This window comes from Peromyscus californicus, unplaced genomic scaffold, assembly GCF_007827085.1.
Source record: "Peromyscus californicus insignis strain IS unplaced genomic scaffold, ASM782708v3 Scaffold_20__1_contigs__length_68692818, whole genome shotgun sequence".
NCBI lineage: Eukaryota > Metazoa > Chordata > Mammalia > Rodentia > Cricetidae > Peromyscus > Peromyscus californicus.
In genome coordinates this window covers 21,545,331-21,561,142 of record NW_026294503.1, presented here as the reverse complement: position 1 = coordinate 21,561,142, position 15,812 = coordinate 21,545,331, and the positions used below count along the sequence as shown (strand labels likewise).

Sequence of the window (15,812 nt, the reverse complement as noted above, 5' to 3'; positions counted from 1 at the left end):
AATTCTAGATTCCATTCCATAAATCGTGTCTTTGTTTTTTCCTAAAGATTTTTTTTTATTTATGTGTATGTGTGTATGTCTGTGGGAGAGTATGTCATGTGTGTGTGGGTGCTTGAAGAGGCCAGAAGAAGGTGTTGAAGCCCTTTAGAGCTAGAGTGATAAGAAGTTGTGAGCCATGCTCACAAATGTTCTGGGAACTAGCTCAGGTCCTCTGCAAGAGCAGCAAGTGCTCTTAACTGCTGAGCCATCTCTCCAACTCAAAATTGCATTTGCTTAATCAAAGTCTTACAACTGCTTATTGCTAGGAATTTAGAAACTACTGTCAAAGGCTTCATGGATTCAATTTACTACATATTTTGTTTAATGGTTAATAAGAGCCATCTACTTCTCCAAATATATCACTTTAGAAGTTTATTTTTTAAAAGAATATATACAAAATATATGTTCAAAATCTATCTATTTTGATGAATTAATTATTAAGTCAAAACATCAGAGAACTTTTGTCTTTTAGAACGTATGTCATCTAGATAAACTTTGATCTTATATTTTAATCTGTATCAATATTTATTTATCATAATGAACATTATTTTGAATTTTGGCTATGGACAAATCTTGACTGGAAATTAAAGTCATTTGGTAAATGACTTTGGAAATTCATTTTTGTATATTGTGAATATTAAATAATTTCAGAAGTGAACTTTATAAAGTAATATTTATTAATATACTTGCACTGTCCTGAGAGTATAGCTCAGGGCTTCTCTAGCATGAATGAGGCCTGGGGTTGATCCTCAGCACTACAAGAAAGAAAGCCGAATATATTTGTTCACAATTAAATACTGCCTACCTTAGTTATTTCTCATATATCACATGTAATGATGAAGTAAAAAGCATGGTTACTGAGCCAGCAAGATGGCTCAGCTGGAAGATGCTGGCCCAGCACACCGGCTGACCTGAGTTTGATCCCTAGTACTCATGTAGACGTGGAAAGAGAGAACCAATTCCAAAAGCTGCCCTCTGACCTCCACATGGCCTCCCTCTGTGATAATAACACTAAATTTAAAAATCGTTACATTTTATAGGATTATGTTTCACTGTGAATGAAACAGACTTAGGAAACCCAGTGCTTGGCTTTGCTAATTTCCAAGCTCGCTCTGTGGTTCCAAGGTTCAGAAACCCCCAATACCTATTTCTTTCTGAGCTCCTAGCATCCTTCGCAACTGCCTGGAGGTCTCTGTAAGCTGCCCCTAATACAAGCAGTTCCTGAATCTTATTCATGGAGCATAAAGATCTATGACCACAAAAGTTTTCCATGGATTCTCCAGGGAATCATCTCTAGAAATGCTCTATTTCTGCCATTTCCTATTTATCATGGATATCTGTGTAGTTTAAAGACCCTTGAAAATAGAATATTAATGGACTTTACCGCAAAAAATAATAAATCTATAAACTCTTGGAAAATTAGAATGGGCACATTAAAATTAATGGCAAACAGTATTAGTTTGACTCCCAACACTAACAAAGAGGGGTTCCATGAGTTGGGGTGTACACATATCGCTTTTGGCATGTGCCATTCAAGCCTAATGGCTGTGTCTTAAAGGAAAACAAAATCTAAACCGATCGGAGGATGACTAATCCTCTCGATCCTTCTGCCCAAAGTAGAAAGTTAATTTGGTTTACTTTTTGGAACAGGATACGATGTTCAGGTTTTGTATATTTATTTCTAAGAAGCAAGGTAATCTAAATTCTCTGGATTGTTATCACGTTGGTAATGACATCACCACCTTGACTCCCCAACCCCACACCCAAAATGTCTTGAGTGGCTACTGAGAGCTATATGCAGAGGCTACTAAGGACTGGGACAAGGACCATGTGAGAATTTTATGACATGAATACTTCCTTTTCCTGGGTCTCTCAAATACCTGACCTCCAATCACCGTGCCTCTGCATTAGACAATTTGATTTTGAAGTAGGTTCTGTGCACATTTCTTTGGAACCTTGGCCTTTGGTAAGGTAGATACTCCAATACTCTGCCATCCTCTATCCCAGATAGCAGATACTCCCACGCAGTTGGCATCTGAGCACCTAAAGGGAGAAAAGAGGGGATCTGCCCTCTGAACTCTTTCCTAAGCAGTCTGTAGGAATTCACCAAGTTATACAAATTAGCGAGAAGACACAGCATTGGGGCCTCTGTGGCTGGAACTCAAAGAGAAATGGTGTATCTAACCTTAGCTGCCATGACAACTTGTAAACAAATAGAAAAGGAGAGCAACAGTGAATGTAATGGGGCTCTCACAGGGGTCTGAGTTACCAACTGAAAGTTTCTCACTTCCATCTATGCCAGAATTAACCAAAGCCTATTCCTGAATTTGGCAAATGGATAACTGGCAACTTTTCTTTCAGTGTTTTCCCGGAGGGGCCTTGTCCTTCTGGTGATCTTTTTCCCCCTCCTAACCATAAAAATGACATAATGTTTACCCAAGCAGATGTATTGTGTTTGCCAGCCTTGAATGGCATCCTTCCTTCTCTGGATCCATCCCTCCCCCTCTTCATACTTATAATCTGGACAGCATTAAATACCACCCTGCGACTCCTGGCCATTGCCACCAGACACAGTCAGGGAAAGCAACCAGGGCCAACCAGTCTGTTTATTTCATCCCTGTGCACTCAATGACAGATTTAGGGGCATGTGATCACACCAGACCAGTATGACTCAGTTTCTGGACTTCTGTTGGAAATATTGAGAAAGAAATTTCTCTTTTCACCAAGCCTGTGAAGCTAGAAACTGCAAGGATGTCACAGTGGATGTGACTGGAGCCCACTCACAGAGCCTGGTTGAGAATGAAAAGCAGAGTCGGAGGGAGCAAGACTCCAGCTCAAGGATACGGTTCAAACACCTGATCCAGATGTGCCTGAAGCTAAACTCGTCCAAGTCTCTCAATGTATAAGCCTGTGAACGGATCCTTTGCTTAACTCCCTTTATTTAGGTTTCTGTAAATGTAATAAACACGTTTGAATGGTCCAGCCTGTAAGTTTGCTTACAGATCCTTGGGAATGTGTGGGTAACTGTCACAGTTAATAATTTCAAATGAGGTGATTTTTGAGAAACTGAAGCTTGGAGAAGAAAGCTGACAAGAATCTGAGGTCCCAGCAGAGACATCTCTACTGATGTCACATCAGAATAAAGGTGTACATGATCACACCATGGGGAATATATGAGGGCAAAAATAATATTTACTCACGCAACCCTAGAAACGTGACTGAGGCGTTCAGCAGTAAGTGGGCCTACCACAGGAGGTATCGGCCCCATTTCTCCCTGCTAGCTCCTCTGACTGGGGCAGAGCGAGAGAAAGTTCTGCAGAGGCAATATATGTAGCCAATAAAATATGTTACATGGTCAAAACCTGGGATTTATTCTCCCTCTGGAATGAAGGGCATCTTCCCACAAGTCCTTCACAGACAATGAGCCAGGGCAACATTTCTCTGTAAGATGAAGATGCTCCACCCTATTCTCTCCCCCTCCAAAGAAGAAACCCAATTCTTTGAACTAAGTTCTATCAGCTAAAACATCAGACTTGCATTCCCTCCAGCTACCCCCACACTCACCTCACCAAACATCTTTTTGGCAGCTCTTGATTGATATCTGGTGTGATAAATGCCATTGGATGAGAGGCAACTGAGCTAATTCAGCTCCTAAATCCCTCAGCTACAAACATTGATGGTAAGTAAAGAAACACTTCTGTACATTCTGACGGCTAGAGTGATCCAGTGTGGAAGGTTTCTGGCAGCCTGAAAATAATTCTGAGGGAGTGTGGAACTGACTCATTTTGTGGCCACCAAAGGCCCTAGCTTCAGCGAGAAGTCACCAGATCAATAGTTATACACACTAATCATACCTTCTGCTAAAGAATCCCAGTGCTTCTCTGCAAATACATTGTCCTAAAATCTTGAACAAAAATTACCTCTAAATGGTATTAATTCCAGTAATTAAGCTAATTTTCATCAACCCAAATGATAAAGTATTTTTTTTATAAAATATAATGACTACCTACAAGAACTCACATTATCTTTGTGAGTTCTTAAGCTACACAAAAGGATACGATTATTGTGGGCCAGTCTGGGAGGGTAGTTATTAAGCTTTTATTTAAACCTAATAAATGCCAGTAAATATCAACCTTGCTATATTAAATATGGTTATTATAAAGAGATAGGAAATATAACTCAAATTCTGCAGCTGTTTCTCCACGCATATCTTTCATATCCTTTGGCTTAAGCATCCATAATTCATATTTCATACAACCGCAAAATTTGTAACTCTTTTCAAAGTTTTCCTTGCCTTCACTGTTTATTCTATTTTAAACCACTCCTGTATAAGAAGACAATGTCGGGCTTCTATTACACGAGAGCATCAAGGACACGGTGGCATAAGTCTATGGAGACACTATCTTGACTGGAGCTGACCAAAAAATTGTTCTAGAAAGTTCCTTCTACTGCAGCTCATGATCTACAGGAGACATGTTTCCAAATGGTCCCACCAGCCTATTAAGCCACATTTCTACCTTATGGATTGAGATAAAAGTGATATTTCTTTATTTTGAATGTTTTTATTTTATTTTATTTTGAATGAACTGAAAAACAAAGGTTCCTTCAACTTTCTGTTTCTTTCTCTCTTATCTTAATAAATGGGGGAAAACACTTATTCAGAAAAAAAAAAACAGGTTACATTTTTAAATAATTTTTGTTTCAAGTTTGGAACCTAAAACTTTTCATTTGTGATTTTTCCATTGTCTCATGTAATCCCCAGGATTTTATACTTTTCTATTAGCTTAATCATAGTAATTCTCATTTTGATTTCATTTGCCAAATAGTGTCCATGCTGATACTGAAATGACCACTGATCCTGGGAATGATTGGCTTCTTGTTGTCTTTGATGTTTTTAAAGAGGACAAGGAGAGGTTTTTAGTGTTAAAATTTGAGAGCAAAGTTTCAAATCATAGATGTTCTGAAGAAATTTCTGCAACTTGCTCAGGCTGATATTGATACATGAGGCCTCCTCCTGAATTAGGATATGTTCACCAGTTACCACTAAGATGAAGAAATGCTCAGGAAAACATGCCATTTCAAGCTGGTCACCATGGAGCAGGTAACAAGATGCTAACAGCATGAAACTTGAATGTATGTATGTATGTATGTATGTATGACCAATGGCAGTTCACACCATTTACGAGCTTGCTGGGTGCAGAGCATCAATGGATGAGCTTCTACATGCATTTTTTTCAGGTTATACCTCACAACCCGCCCCCCCCAAAAAAAACTAATGCTATGGTAATATTTGTTAACAGATGAGGGAAAAGTTCAGGAATTAAAGTCAACTGGTCTGATGTCACATGCTGCATCTCTGAGCCCTGAACATGAAGCTTCCAAAAGAGGACTCTGGCCTGATTTGACTTGTCCACCATGTTTTGCATAGAACCAAGCATGCAAGTACTTCACAAAATTGTTCTTACCCTGAAGGGATTCTAGAACTATCCTATAGGCTGTGGCATGGCGATGTATTTGCCACCGAGCACACAAGCTTGTTGTTTCAACCTGATTGGCTTGGAGATCTGTCACACCCAGGAACACTGTAACAAAACAGAAACAAAACTTTGTCACACTGCGGATAATGCCACACATGATACCCAGTTCTGGAAGTCATTTATGATAAAAATTTTCATTCAGAGCACCAGACTCAGAAGTGGGAAATTTATCAACTCACACACACACACACACACAAAAAAAAAAAAAAACTGAAGAAGAGAAGATAATTATTTTATCATTTAAATAAATGTGTGCAAAACAAGACCTATGAAGCAGAGTGTCTGATAGTCATAATGAAAAGGACACATATATTCATAGGAAAAGGTAAGAGCAACGGGTCCTGAAGGAATGGGGGATACCTAAGCTTCCCCTTTATGAGGTGTACCTTTGCCTGTTCCACAATGACCATATAACCCAGAGTAATACAGGATGGACTCACAGGGGAATGAGAACAGCCGTGGCTTAAATCAAAAGGAAGAGCAGGTAGACATGGGCCTGTTACACAATCAAAAGTGGCTTTGCAAAGCCTAGGCACTGTGTGGACGGTTTTGTGACATTGGTCCTTTTGTGTCCAGTATTGGCCCAATGTCTTCTAGGCTCATACGCTTTTTTGAAAATGACAGGATTCATTATTTTAAATATCAATAGATGCGCCATTGTGACCTCATAGAATTAGAGACAGAGGGTTGCTACCAGCCACCGGGGACAGTAGGGAGGCTGGGAAATGACAGAGAGAGGCTCCTTAGCTGTTCTGAGTCACTGAGAGAGGAATGAAGTCAAGAGTCCCATCACACAGTTGGGCTAGCCACACAGTGGGGCTGCTATAGCATCTACCAGTGCACTGCAGGTTTGGGAATCAAAAGAACAGCAGATTTTGAGTAGTCCCACCAAGAAAGAAAGGATAAACATTTAAGGTGGCATATGCTAATGATCCCAATTGGATCTTGTGATGTATGCAAGTATTAAAAATCCACAACATACCCTACAAATATGTGCAGTAATTAATGTTCAATCAAAATAAAAATAAAACAAAATACAAATTGAATAAAAATGAACTTTTTTGAAACTTTCAAATGTAGAATATGCACATGTAACAAATAATTTAACACCCTTGAATTCCTTTTCATCTTAGAATGCTGGTCTACAAGGAAGATAATGTGGGGAAGCCATGGAAAGATTTCTCCAGGATAATATAAAAGTAAGCATTTGGTGTTTATCATTTAGAATCAAAAGCAAAAAATTCACATTTGTTTTCCCAAATGATCTCTTCCTTCCATATGATTTTTCTCTTATGTCACCTGTCTCTTAGCTAACTCATAAAAAAGATACTTCATAATTATTGTTTTTAAGATAGTAAAATAATCTTACCTAAGCACAATTTACATCCTTATATGACTCCTATCTGTTGGAGCAGCAAGAGAAGTCTCACTTCCTAAAGTCATTTGAAATACCCCTTCCCCACACAAGAAAAGAACAAGAAGAATTAGAACAACCATGCTAAAAACTGAATTATCTGCCATTGTGTGTAGTTGTATTTTGCTTGGGAGAAAGAGAACAAGCAAAAATTGTTTAAATTTTACTTAATGGATAGGAGTATAAAATAATTTAATGTTCTCTGTTTTCAAAAATGTGTTTGGAATGTTCAACATACTTACTAATGAAGAGAAATGGAAAAGAAAAAAAGAACTACAGAAGGGGGGAAATAAGCACACAAAAAAGCTGGCAATAAAAGTTACTCTGGAGACACAACAAGTGGCAGAGACATAAGGGTGAACCAGAGGGGGTGAACAGAAGACAGAGAGGCTGAAGATGTGACGTGCACACGGGACTTGGGTGTGGTAATGGGGGAGGTTGTGGGTCACTGTCACAGCAAAGTGGGGGAACGTACTGAGAGACAGTGCTAGTACCCAAAACAGTGCCGCCTCAATGGTCAAGGGAGAGACAGAAGCTACAGGCATCCTAGAGTACTCCAACACAGAGAGCACATTTGTGTGGTGTGTGTGTGTGTGTGTGTGTGTGTGTGTGTGTGTGTGTGTGTGTGTGTGTGTTTATGGGTGCTTAATTTTGTTCTGTTTTTGAGACAGGATCCCTGTATTATGTAGCTGTGGCTGTCCTGGAACTCCCAGAGATCTGCCTACCCCTACCTCCTGAGTGCTGGGATGTATAATCACTCTGTATAAAAAGTACCAATAGTGTGTATCACAGGTATATGGGTTTTTTTTAAGTATTTGGATCTAAAAATATAAGTTGACCTAAAGAAATGCATACAACAGATGGTGTGGAAGTATATAACAAATTTCAGAACAACAGAACACATCTATTGAAAGTTGGAAAGCAAGCCCTACATAATTCCATATGTGTCTAGGGTTCTGATGCCAATGAGAAATCCCAACTTGAAAATCCATAAAAGACTATGCGAAGTCCTTAGAGTGGTATGACATGTACTTTCAATAGATGATGTGGGGTGGGGTGTGTGTGTGTGTGTGTGTGTGTGTGTGTGTGTGAGAGAGAGAGAGAGAGAGAGAGAGAGAGAGACAGAGACAGAGACAGAGACAGAGACAGAGACAGAGACAGAGACAGAGAGGAGAGATCATTGTGTGGGTGGTGAGTGGCAATACTTTGAGAAAAGGCAAACTTCTCCTTGGCCCAGCTTTGGCTGGCATTGGCCATGTCAGAATATAGGCTGCTTGGAAAAATTCACCTAATTTGAAAAGTGCCAACAGATTTTCCAGAGGGAAATCCTATCTGCAACCATCAAGCCGATTGGAAAAAGCAGTTGCTGGCATCTGCTTGCCAACTAGGTCTCTGGACAGCCCTGAGAAACTACCACACCTTTCTTTCCACAAAGTGCCCTCCAGAAAGGGTAATGAGGAAGGAAGAAAAGCCAATGGTTGCACTAAAAATGAAATCGAGCGATGAGTCACAGGAAAAACCAAGCACAAAGTCACCGACGGGGCTGGAGCGAGCAGACATCAATCAGGCTTACGTGTTCTCACGAGGCCAGTCAGAGCATCGCTGAAGCCTGTGGCCTGGGAAGCAAATATCTTCACGTTGTAGTCCATTCCACTGAGGAGGTTTGTGATAACAATGGTGTTAATGTCAGCACCCACGAAAGTCTCCAGAGTTTGACCGTGACCTAAAAGAGACGGAGTACATACTACAGTCACAACATGCATGCGTCCTCAGAGAAAACTACTCAACCAACTCTTGGCAGTTGCCCAGGATGACCCAGCATCAAACAAGTAGGCTGAAGCTAGTATCTCTAAAACTTAGTCCTTCTTCCAGCAATGTTTTACCCCATGTACTTAGTCCAAAAGTTGGTGCACCTCACTAATCCACCCATCACCTTATTCTGACGTCTATATTTTAAAAAGCAATCAGCACTTGCCTAGTTAATTCCCAACTGTCTCTATTTACAGAGCTGCTTTGTTCACAGCACATGTTAAGGACAGAAAGCTCTATCCTGGACACCAGACCACATCTTGTCACAGGAAGATCTGTGTAGAGGTCACCACTGTAGTTCCATCTACTCCTATACCATGGCCTTAGCTCAGCTGGATTTTGAGGCATTTGTGTCTTCGACTGGATTCAACCCACTGGAGTCTTACATATTTAAGAGCATTCTGTGCTGTGTCCCATTATAATTTTTACCTAGCTGTCTTTTATGTGTCTATTCTTCTAAGAGCTTTGAGTTAGTGATAATTTCTAAACACTCATCACTTTCCTCCAGAAACCTCCTTCTAACAGCATATTTATGTGTTTCTGGATGTATGTGTTGTAAGCAGTAGTATTTTCCTATGCTACAAAGATCACCTGTCCAGGATAACCACAAGACTACCGACATGCTGGACACTGCAGACAATTATTCTAAGGAAGAAGAGTACTGGGAATTGGAAAATAGTTACCAGTGTCTACTAGATGAAAGCTTCAGACCCCAGGGTGTGGCAGTCAAACCTGTCTCTACTGAGGGCAAACTATAGCAATTGACAAGTTTAATACAAGGCAAATATTTGTACTCAGATAATATGATACATATTTTTCAAAAGATCCAGAAAACATCTATAACGATTTCTACAAACTAGTATACACCTTAGACCTACAACAAAGAGACAAAAAATTTAAATCAGTGATGAGTCTGAAGAAGTCAGTGTGGAGCAGGCCATTGTCTATGCCCACTACTTTATTTTCTTGGAGAAATTGGAGTGGAGCTACTGTAGTCATGCGGGATGGATAATTATCAGAAGAATAAAAATGAAGATTGAAACAAGGACTTTAGCAAAGCCTAAGATGACAGATTGAGACCATTGAAGTTTTTGAGAGAAAAAAAAAGTTTTTCATGGCCCTCCAAATAGCTTTTAACTGTTTTTTCCTGCCAAATTAAGAAAAACTGGATTTCTGATCTCTGCTGAACAGCCAGAGTTCTGAAGATCAGGTCTAGAAAATTGAAAACGTATTTATAATACATAGTTTTCCTGTTTAAACTCCCATGAGAGTGTGAAGCTATTAGAGAGGCAGAATTGTAATGAGTTCTGCTACCGAAGTTCCCCTTCACAGCCTACAGACCTAGGGTAAAGGCACTCCCTATTTTAACTGTTCGTCTGCCTTTAAAATATAATGATGTAGGGGATATACATGGGGGCAAAGAGAGTGGGAAGAGGGAGCTAAGTGTAGATATGGTCAAGATACACTGCATACATATATTGTCAGAGAATAAAGACACAGAGTATACAGTGATCTGGAGGTAGAAAAGAGAGTCTCTCATGAAGCAGTTTTTCACTTTGATGGGTTTTACCCCACAACATACTTTTAAAATGAAGACAAAGAAAAGTCTATTGATGGAATTTATCCAGCTTATGCAAGAAGAAACAAAAGAAGAAGTCCAACGTACAAATTTTAAATGTCTAGAGCTTGAGCATCCGTTGAGCTATAAACCCTCCTACTCCTGGGGAGCCCAGCTTTCCTTAGACTTGTTCCTGGCCTAGGGTGAGATTAGGTCAGGGAGATGCACACCAAGTAGATGTTCTATTCTGTTAGTTGGTATGCCTGCTAGTGTACCACATGAGGTCATCGTTTCATCCTTCTAATGATGTCTACCCAACAAGGACCATACTAAAAACCTCTTCTCCTCAGAAAAGACAGGAAGCAAGTCTTAGCTGTTTAATTTATAAAAGCAAACACGGATGGAAACAGTGTCCAAAATGATCTTAAAATATACTTGGTGGCAGTGAGTGCTGTCAAGCCTGGCCACTTGAGTCGGACACCTAGTACCCACATGATGGAAGGAGAGAACTGACTCCAAGTTGTCCTCTGGTCTCTACTTGCATGCTGTGGCAAAGGAAACCACACACACACACACACACACACACACACACACACACACACACACACACACACAATTTTTTGAAATGTAATTAAATTTTTTTAAAAAAAATATATACTTGAGATATCTACTCGTGGTTCTGAGAGGAACTTACCGCTCACAGGTTTGTAGACAATCCTATAGCCCTTCACGGGGGCAGATGGTGGGTCCCATGTGATGCGCAATCTGTTGTACCATTCTTCTGAGACCTGTAAGTTCTGAGGACCAGAGGATGGCACTGTGCAAACACAATAGGGGAAGGAAGAGGTTCAGTATAGTTTCCTTCTTGGGGACCTTCTCTTGTTGCCAATGAAATTTAAGTCCTTTCCCTACAGAGTTAAACATGTTTGCAAGGGACAAGCAATAATGCTCACAGTGGGGGGGGGGGGTCTGTGTGTGTGTTTTTAAACTACATTATGTGAAAAATTGCTCTTGTGATGAATGAGTTTCATCTGAGATCTAGAGGTTCATTCAAACTATGATGGTTCTCTTTTCAATTAATTTTAACCAAAAATAAAATTGAATGGTGCTTATTAAAAAACTCTATCTTTGCACCAATGTGGTCCACATACACCAGAATACACATGTCTGTCCGTATTGAGGATGCTACTCACACAATGTGACTGGTGATTATCCTTGGTGGTGAGAGTCAGAGGAATTTCTGCTTCCTTCTTTATATTGACTTAGGTGAAAACCCACATACAAGAGTAAGGCACAGAACTTAATCACTGACATTATTCTGCACTCAATCCCATGTAACTATTTGTCAATAGTGATGGACTAAAATGGTCACAGATTTTTTTAGACCCTCTTTCCATTAAGAACTGGAAGCAATGAGTCTCTGTTTGAATCTGGATGGATTCTCTGACTACTATTTTAGCCATAGATTATGTGGCAGTGGCATCTCTTGGAAATCTTCCTCTTACAGTGCAGGATCACCCTGTGATAAATATGGAGAGCCTCTGAGGTGAATGGATAGAGACAGATGGACCCTGCAGCTGTCCTCACCAAGATGTCAGGCATATAGACCAACCCACCAACAATGTCAATACCAGTAAGTAATGATAATTTATATCATTTTATACATATGTGTGCATATATATGTAATATATATGAATATACATAATTTGTATCATTATTTGATGCAAAAGAATTTAATAGCAAGGCCTGATTTCCTAACCCACAGTGTCAGAAAATATAATATAATAAGCATAGTCACTGTTTGAAGCCACTAAATTCTGGGGCGGTCTATGTAAGAATAGGCATTAATAATGGCAGAAAAGAGTTAGTGGTGCTGATTCCTCATTTAACTGTGGTCAATGCATCTTAAAAGTTTTAGGATGCCTCCTGGGACCACATGGTACTGTCAGAGATTGGCATATAAAAGTGAAGTGTATAGATGGGCTCCCAGAAATTAGAACCTCTGAAACTGTGGAAGGAAAGAAATCTTCCCTCTTTTTAGTTGATTGTCTCAGTTAGTGTATCACAACAACAACAACAAAACTGACTAATTTGAAACAACAGAGGTTGCTAGGGGGTGGGTCTATGAGCAAGACAGTGCTACAAAGAGTATTAGCAGCATAAGAAGTGCCGGGGAATTACATAATTGCTTTCTGTTTTTCTACTGTAGTGGTGATGGCTACATGAACCCATCCCATCCATGTGTTAAAACTCACAGAACTGTAATAAAAAGAAAGCGCATTTGCCATATGCTTATTTAAAAAAATAAAACTATGCCTACAAAAGGAAAAGAAGAAGGGGGGGCACCACCGAGAGACTTAGATTGTTGTGGTCCCACAAAACATGGAGAAAGTTCAAGGGCCTGAAGACTCCACCTTGGTGAATCTCCAGGACTTGTGATGAGTTATGAGATGTCGCTCATTTCAGCTTTTACAGAAAGTAAAACTGGAGCCTATTCATGCTAAATAGCTTGCCCAAATTGCACTGTTTCTGGGTGTGGAGTCAAGATTCAGACAGATTTTCTGGTCCCTAAACTTACATTGCCCTTACATTGCACTATACTTTACCCAGCATAGGTGAAGGAGATAAAGATTCACTTACAAGTTCTCCCAGGGGCAGAGACGCTGACACCTTCTCCCGTGGTGTAGATGGGAGTCACTGTGACTTTGTATTCAGTGTCTGGAATTAGAGTCTTCAGCAGGATATTGTTTTGCATTCCAGGCACCATAATCTGAGCAGAAAGTAAAGTACCATGACCTTGTAAGACTTCCTGTTCCCACTGACTATCAAAGAACTGGGACTATAGACACTGTGAAAGCATCAGGAGTGACATAGGCTTTGAGAGTGGCGAGAAAGGGAAAGGCATTCATGCAAGAGCATTTCCCCGTCATGTGCCTCACCAAAGCATTAGTCTATAATCTCTAATACAGGAGGATTAACTCCACAGGATATCTCCTCTCGATGTCTTCTCAACATTTATGGAGGAGACTGCACGACCATCTGCACAGCCAGCAGGTGCTTATGGTTAACATACTCATTCTACAACACAGACTGTTGCTTATCTGTTCTGAAATGACTTGAGCATCCTCTTGTGAATCCACCCTCCCTGACTTTCCTTCCTCAGTGATAACCTGACCCCAACATTTTATTCTTTCAATTAGAAGGGATGGATGGCAGCCAAGAGCAACAGAGTCAAGCACTGTGAGCCAAGTGTTTTGAGTTGAAACATATTTAGCAGCAACACTAAAAACTGCGGCAGCTTTCTTACATCTGAAAGGAGATGTCCTTGCTCCATCTGGATCCACTATCCTTCTGTCACTAAAGATGCCAGAAAAAGAAATCCAGAGGCGATGGGGACCCCACACCAGCTGGTGCGCCATGTGCCACGTGGCACACAGTATGATTTTGGTGTTTCTAAGAGACTGTTCCGGACCACATCTCCACTACAAAATATTGTGCTTGTGCTCCAGCAGTTAAATTCTGGCACTTCCCTGGGCTGTTGGGAACTTAATAATCACTGGGGAAAAATGTGAGGATGTAGGAACTGACCCAAGGGGGCTTAAAAGAGTCACAAGACCGGGACAGCCAGAAAGGTTTTCCATTCCACGGCTGGGTGAGATGCCAGCAGGCTGAGGCCATGCTGTCTCCTTCTGAGTGAAGGAAGGAACCCATCCATCATGGAATAAGTCCTAGAGAACCATGTGGTGAACCCAGAAGCAGCTATTGCCATGATACAATTAAGCTTCAACATGCCATAGTCTTGTATATGATAAAGGAAGTCTGCCTTAGGTGACCGTGCTTCTGCTCAGCATTAAAGGGGACACTGGAATGTTCAGGTTGCATCGTGTGGGATCTTGGGAAGCAATTATAAAAATAGCAGCTCTGTTTTAATCTAGAATGAGTTAGTCGACCCCGGCATGAAGGAGCTGAAAGACAGCTGTGGATGCCCCAACATGTATGGCCCCATCAGGGTAGCTTCCTTAGGGGTGTCTCTCTTCAGCAGAATGCTGGAGCAGAGCCCAGGCTTTCATTCCAAGCTGCCTGGCAAACCACCCATGTAGATACTCTTTAAGTAGGGTCAGGTCTCACACTGAGAAGCATGTGGCCTTGTTGCCAATCAAATTTAACCTGTCAAATACTGTAAGGCAGTGTGAGCACTCTGGAAGATTCCCACTGCTTGCCAGAAAGTAGTTGCTGCAGTTTATAACAACAGCCCTCATTAAGCACCAAATAGCTCGTGCCAGGTGCTACTAGAAGAATATGAATCCATTAAGTTACTTCATCGTAGCCAAAACTTTTTAAAGTAGAGCTACCACACTCATTTTGTCGATGTGGAAACAGACCCACAAGGCCCAGTACAGGAACCATATTGAAACCTCAGAGATCTGACCTAGGCCTTGCTTAACCTGGGGGTTCATGCCACACAAGTATGAAGGACGAACCTTTTCCACCCTGATATTCATTCCCAAGGGTGAAACAGAAATTCCCTCTAGGCTATGCAAATTTCATTTTGTTCGGTCTCCGCTTGTTTAAGTAGAAGGGAATAAAATTATGTTTATTAATAGAAGCTCCTACTTGAAAACAAATGCTGCAGTCCTGGCACATGGGGCTTTTCATTTTTAAGACACATCTATGAAAGATGTCCGTGATTAAATGGGATGCAAACCCCCCTAGGGAGCGTCATGTTTTTAATTTTTTCTGGCATGTAACTCTTCTGTCTGGTTCTATCAGAGCTGTCTGGATCACACACACAAGAAGCTGTGACCTGTAGAAGAAACTAGAGTCGCTGCATTTTGCTGTGTTTCCCGCTTACAAAATTCTGTTTTTAGACCATGATCTCCATCCGGTCATGAAGAATGATGCAGAGTGGTTCTGGTGGCCCTGTTTTAATTCCAATCCATTGTTGGATCTATATCAAATACAATAAAGCTTTGCTTACGCTGTGGATGATTGATTGATAAATAAAGTGCTGATTGGCCAGTAGCCAGGCAGGAAGTATAGGCGGGACAAGGAGAGAGGAGAATTCTGGGAAGTGGAAGGCTGAGGCAGAGAGATGCTGCCAGCCTCCACCATGAGGAGCAGGATGTAAAGCGCCGGTAAGCCACAAACCAGGAGGCAAGGTATAGATTTATAGAAATGGGTTAATTTAAGATATAAGAACAGATAGCAGGAAGCCTGCCATGGCCATACAGTTTACAAATAATCTAAGTCTCTGTGTGTTTACTTGGTTGGGTCTGAGCAGCTGTGGGACTGGTGGATGAGAGAGATTTGTCCTGACAATGGGCCAGGCAGGACCAGGAAAACTTTAGCACCAAGCTTATTGCAGCAATAGTAAATGAATGTCAACCTTAATCTCTGGACTCACCCTGTAGGAGACTAAGGCACACTTTAAGTAGCCCCTCTTTGGACAATGTTC

General features: G+C 40.8%; 1 protein-coding gene across 1 annotated transcript in view; it reads right to left on the bottom strand.

Moving 5' to 3' along the window:
- Positions 1-15,812, bottom strand: part of Col14a1 (collagen type XIV alpha 1 chain) — a 208,091-nt gene that overhangs the window by 90,840 nt on the left and 101,439 nt on the right. The window contains 4 exon segments of the mRNA XM_052747825.1: positions 5,505-5,621; positions 8,564-8,713; positions 11,052-11,174; positions 12,998-13,127. Of these exon segments, the coding sequence (XP_052603785.1) occupies positions 5,505-5,621; positions 8,564-8,713; positions 11,052-11,174; positions 12,998-13,127 (520 nt within the window).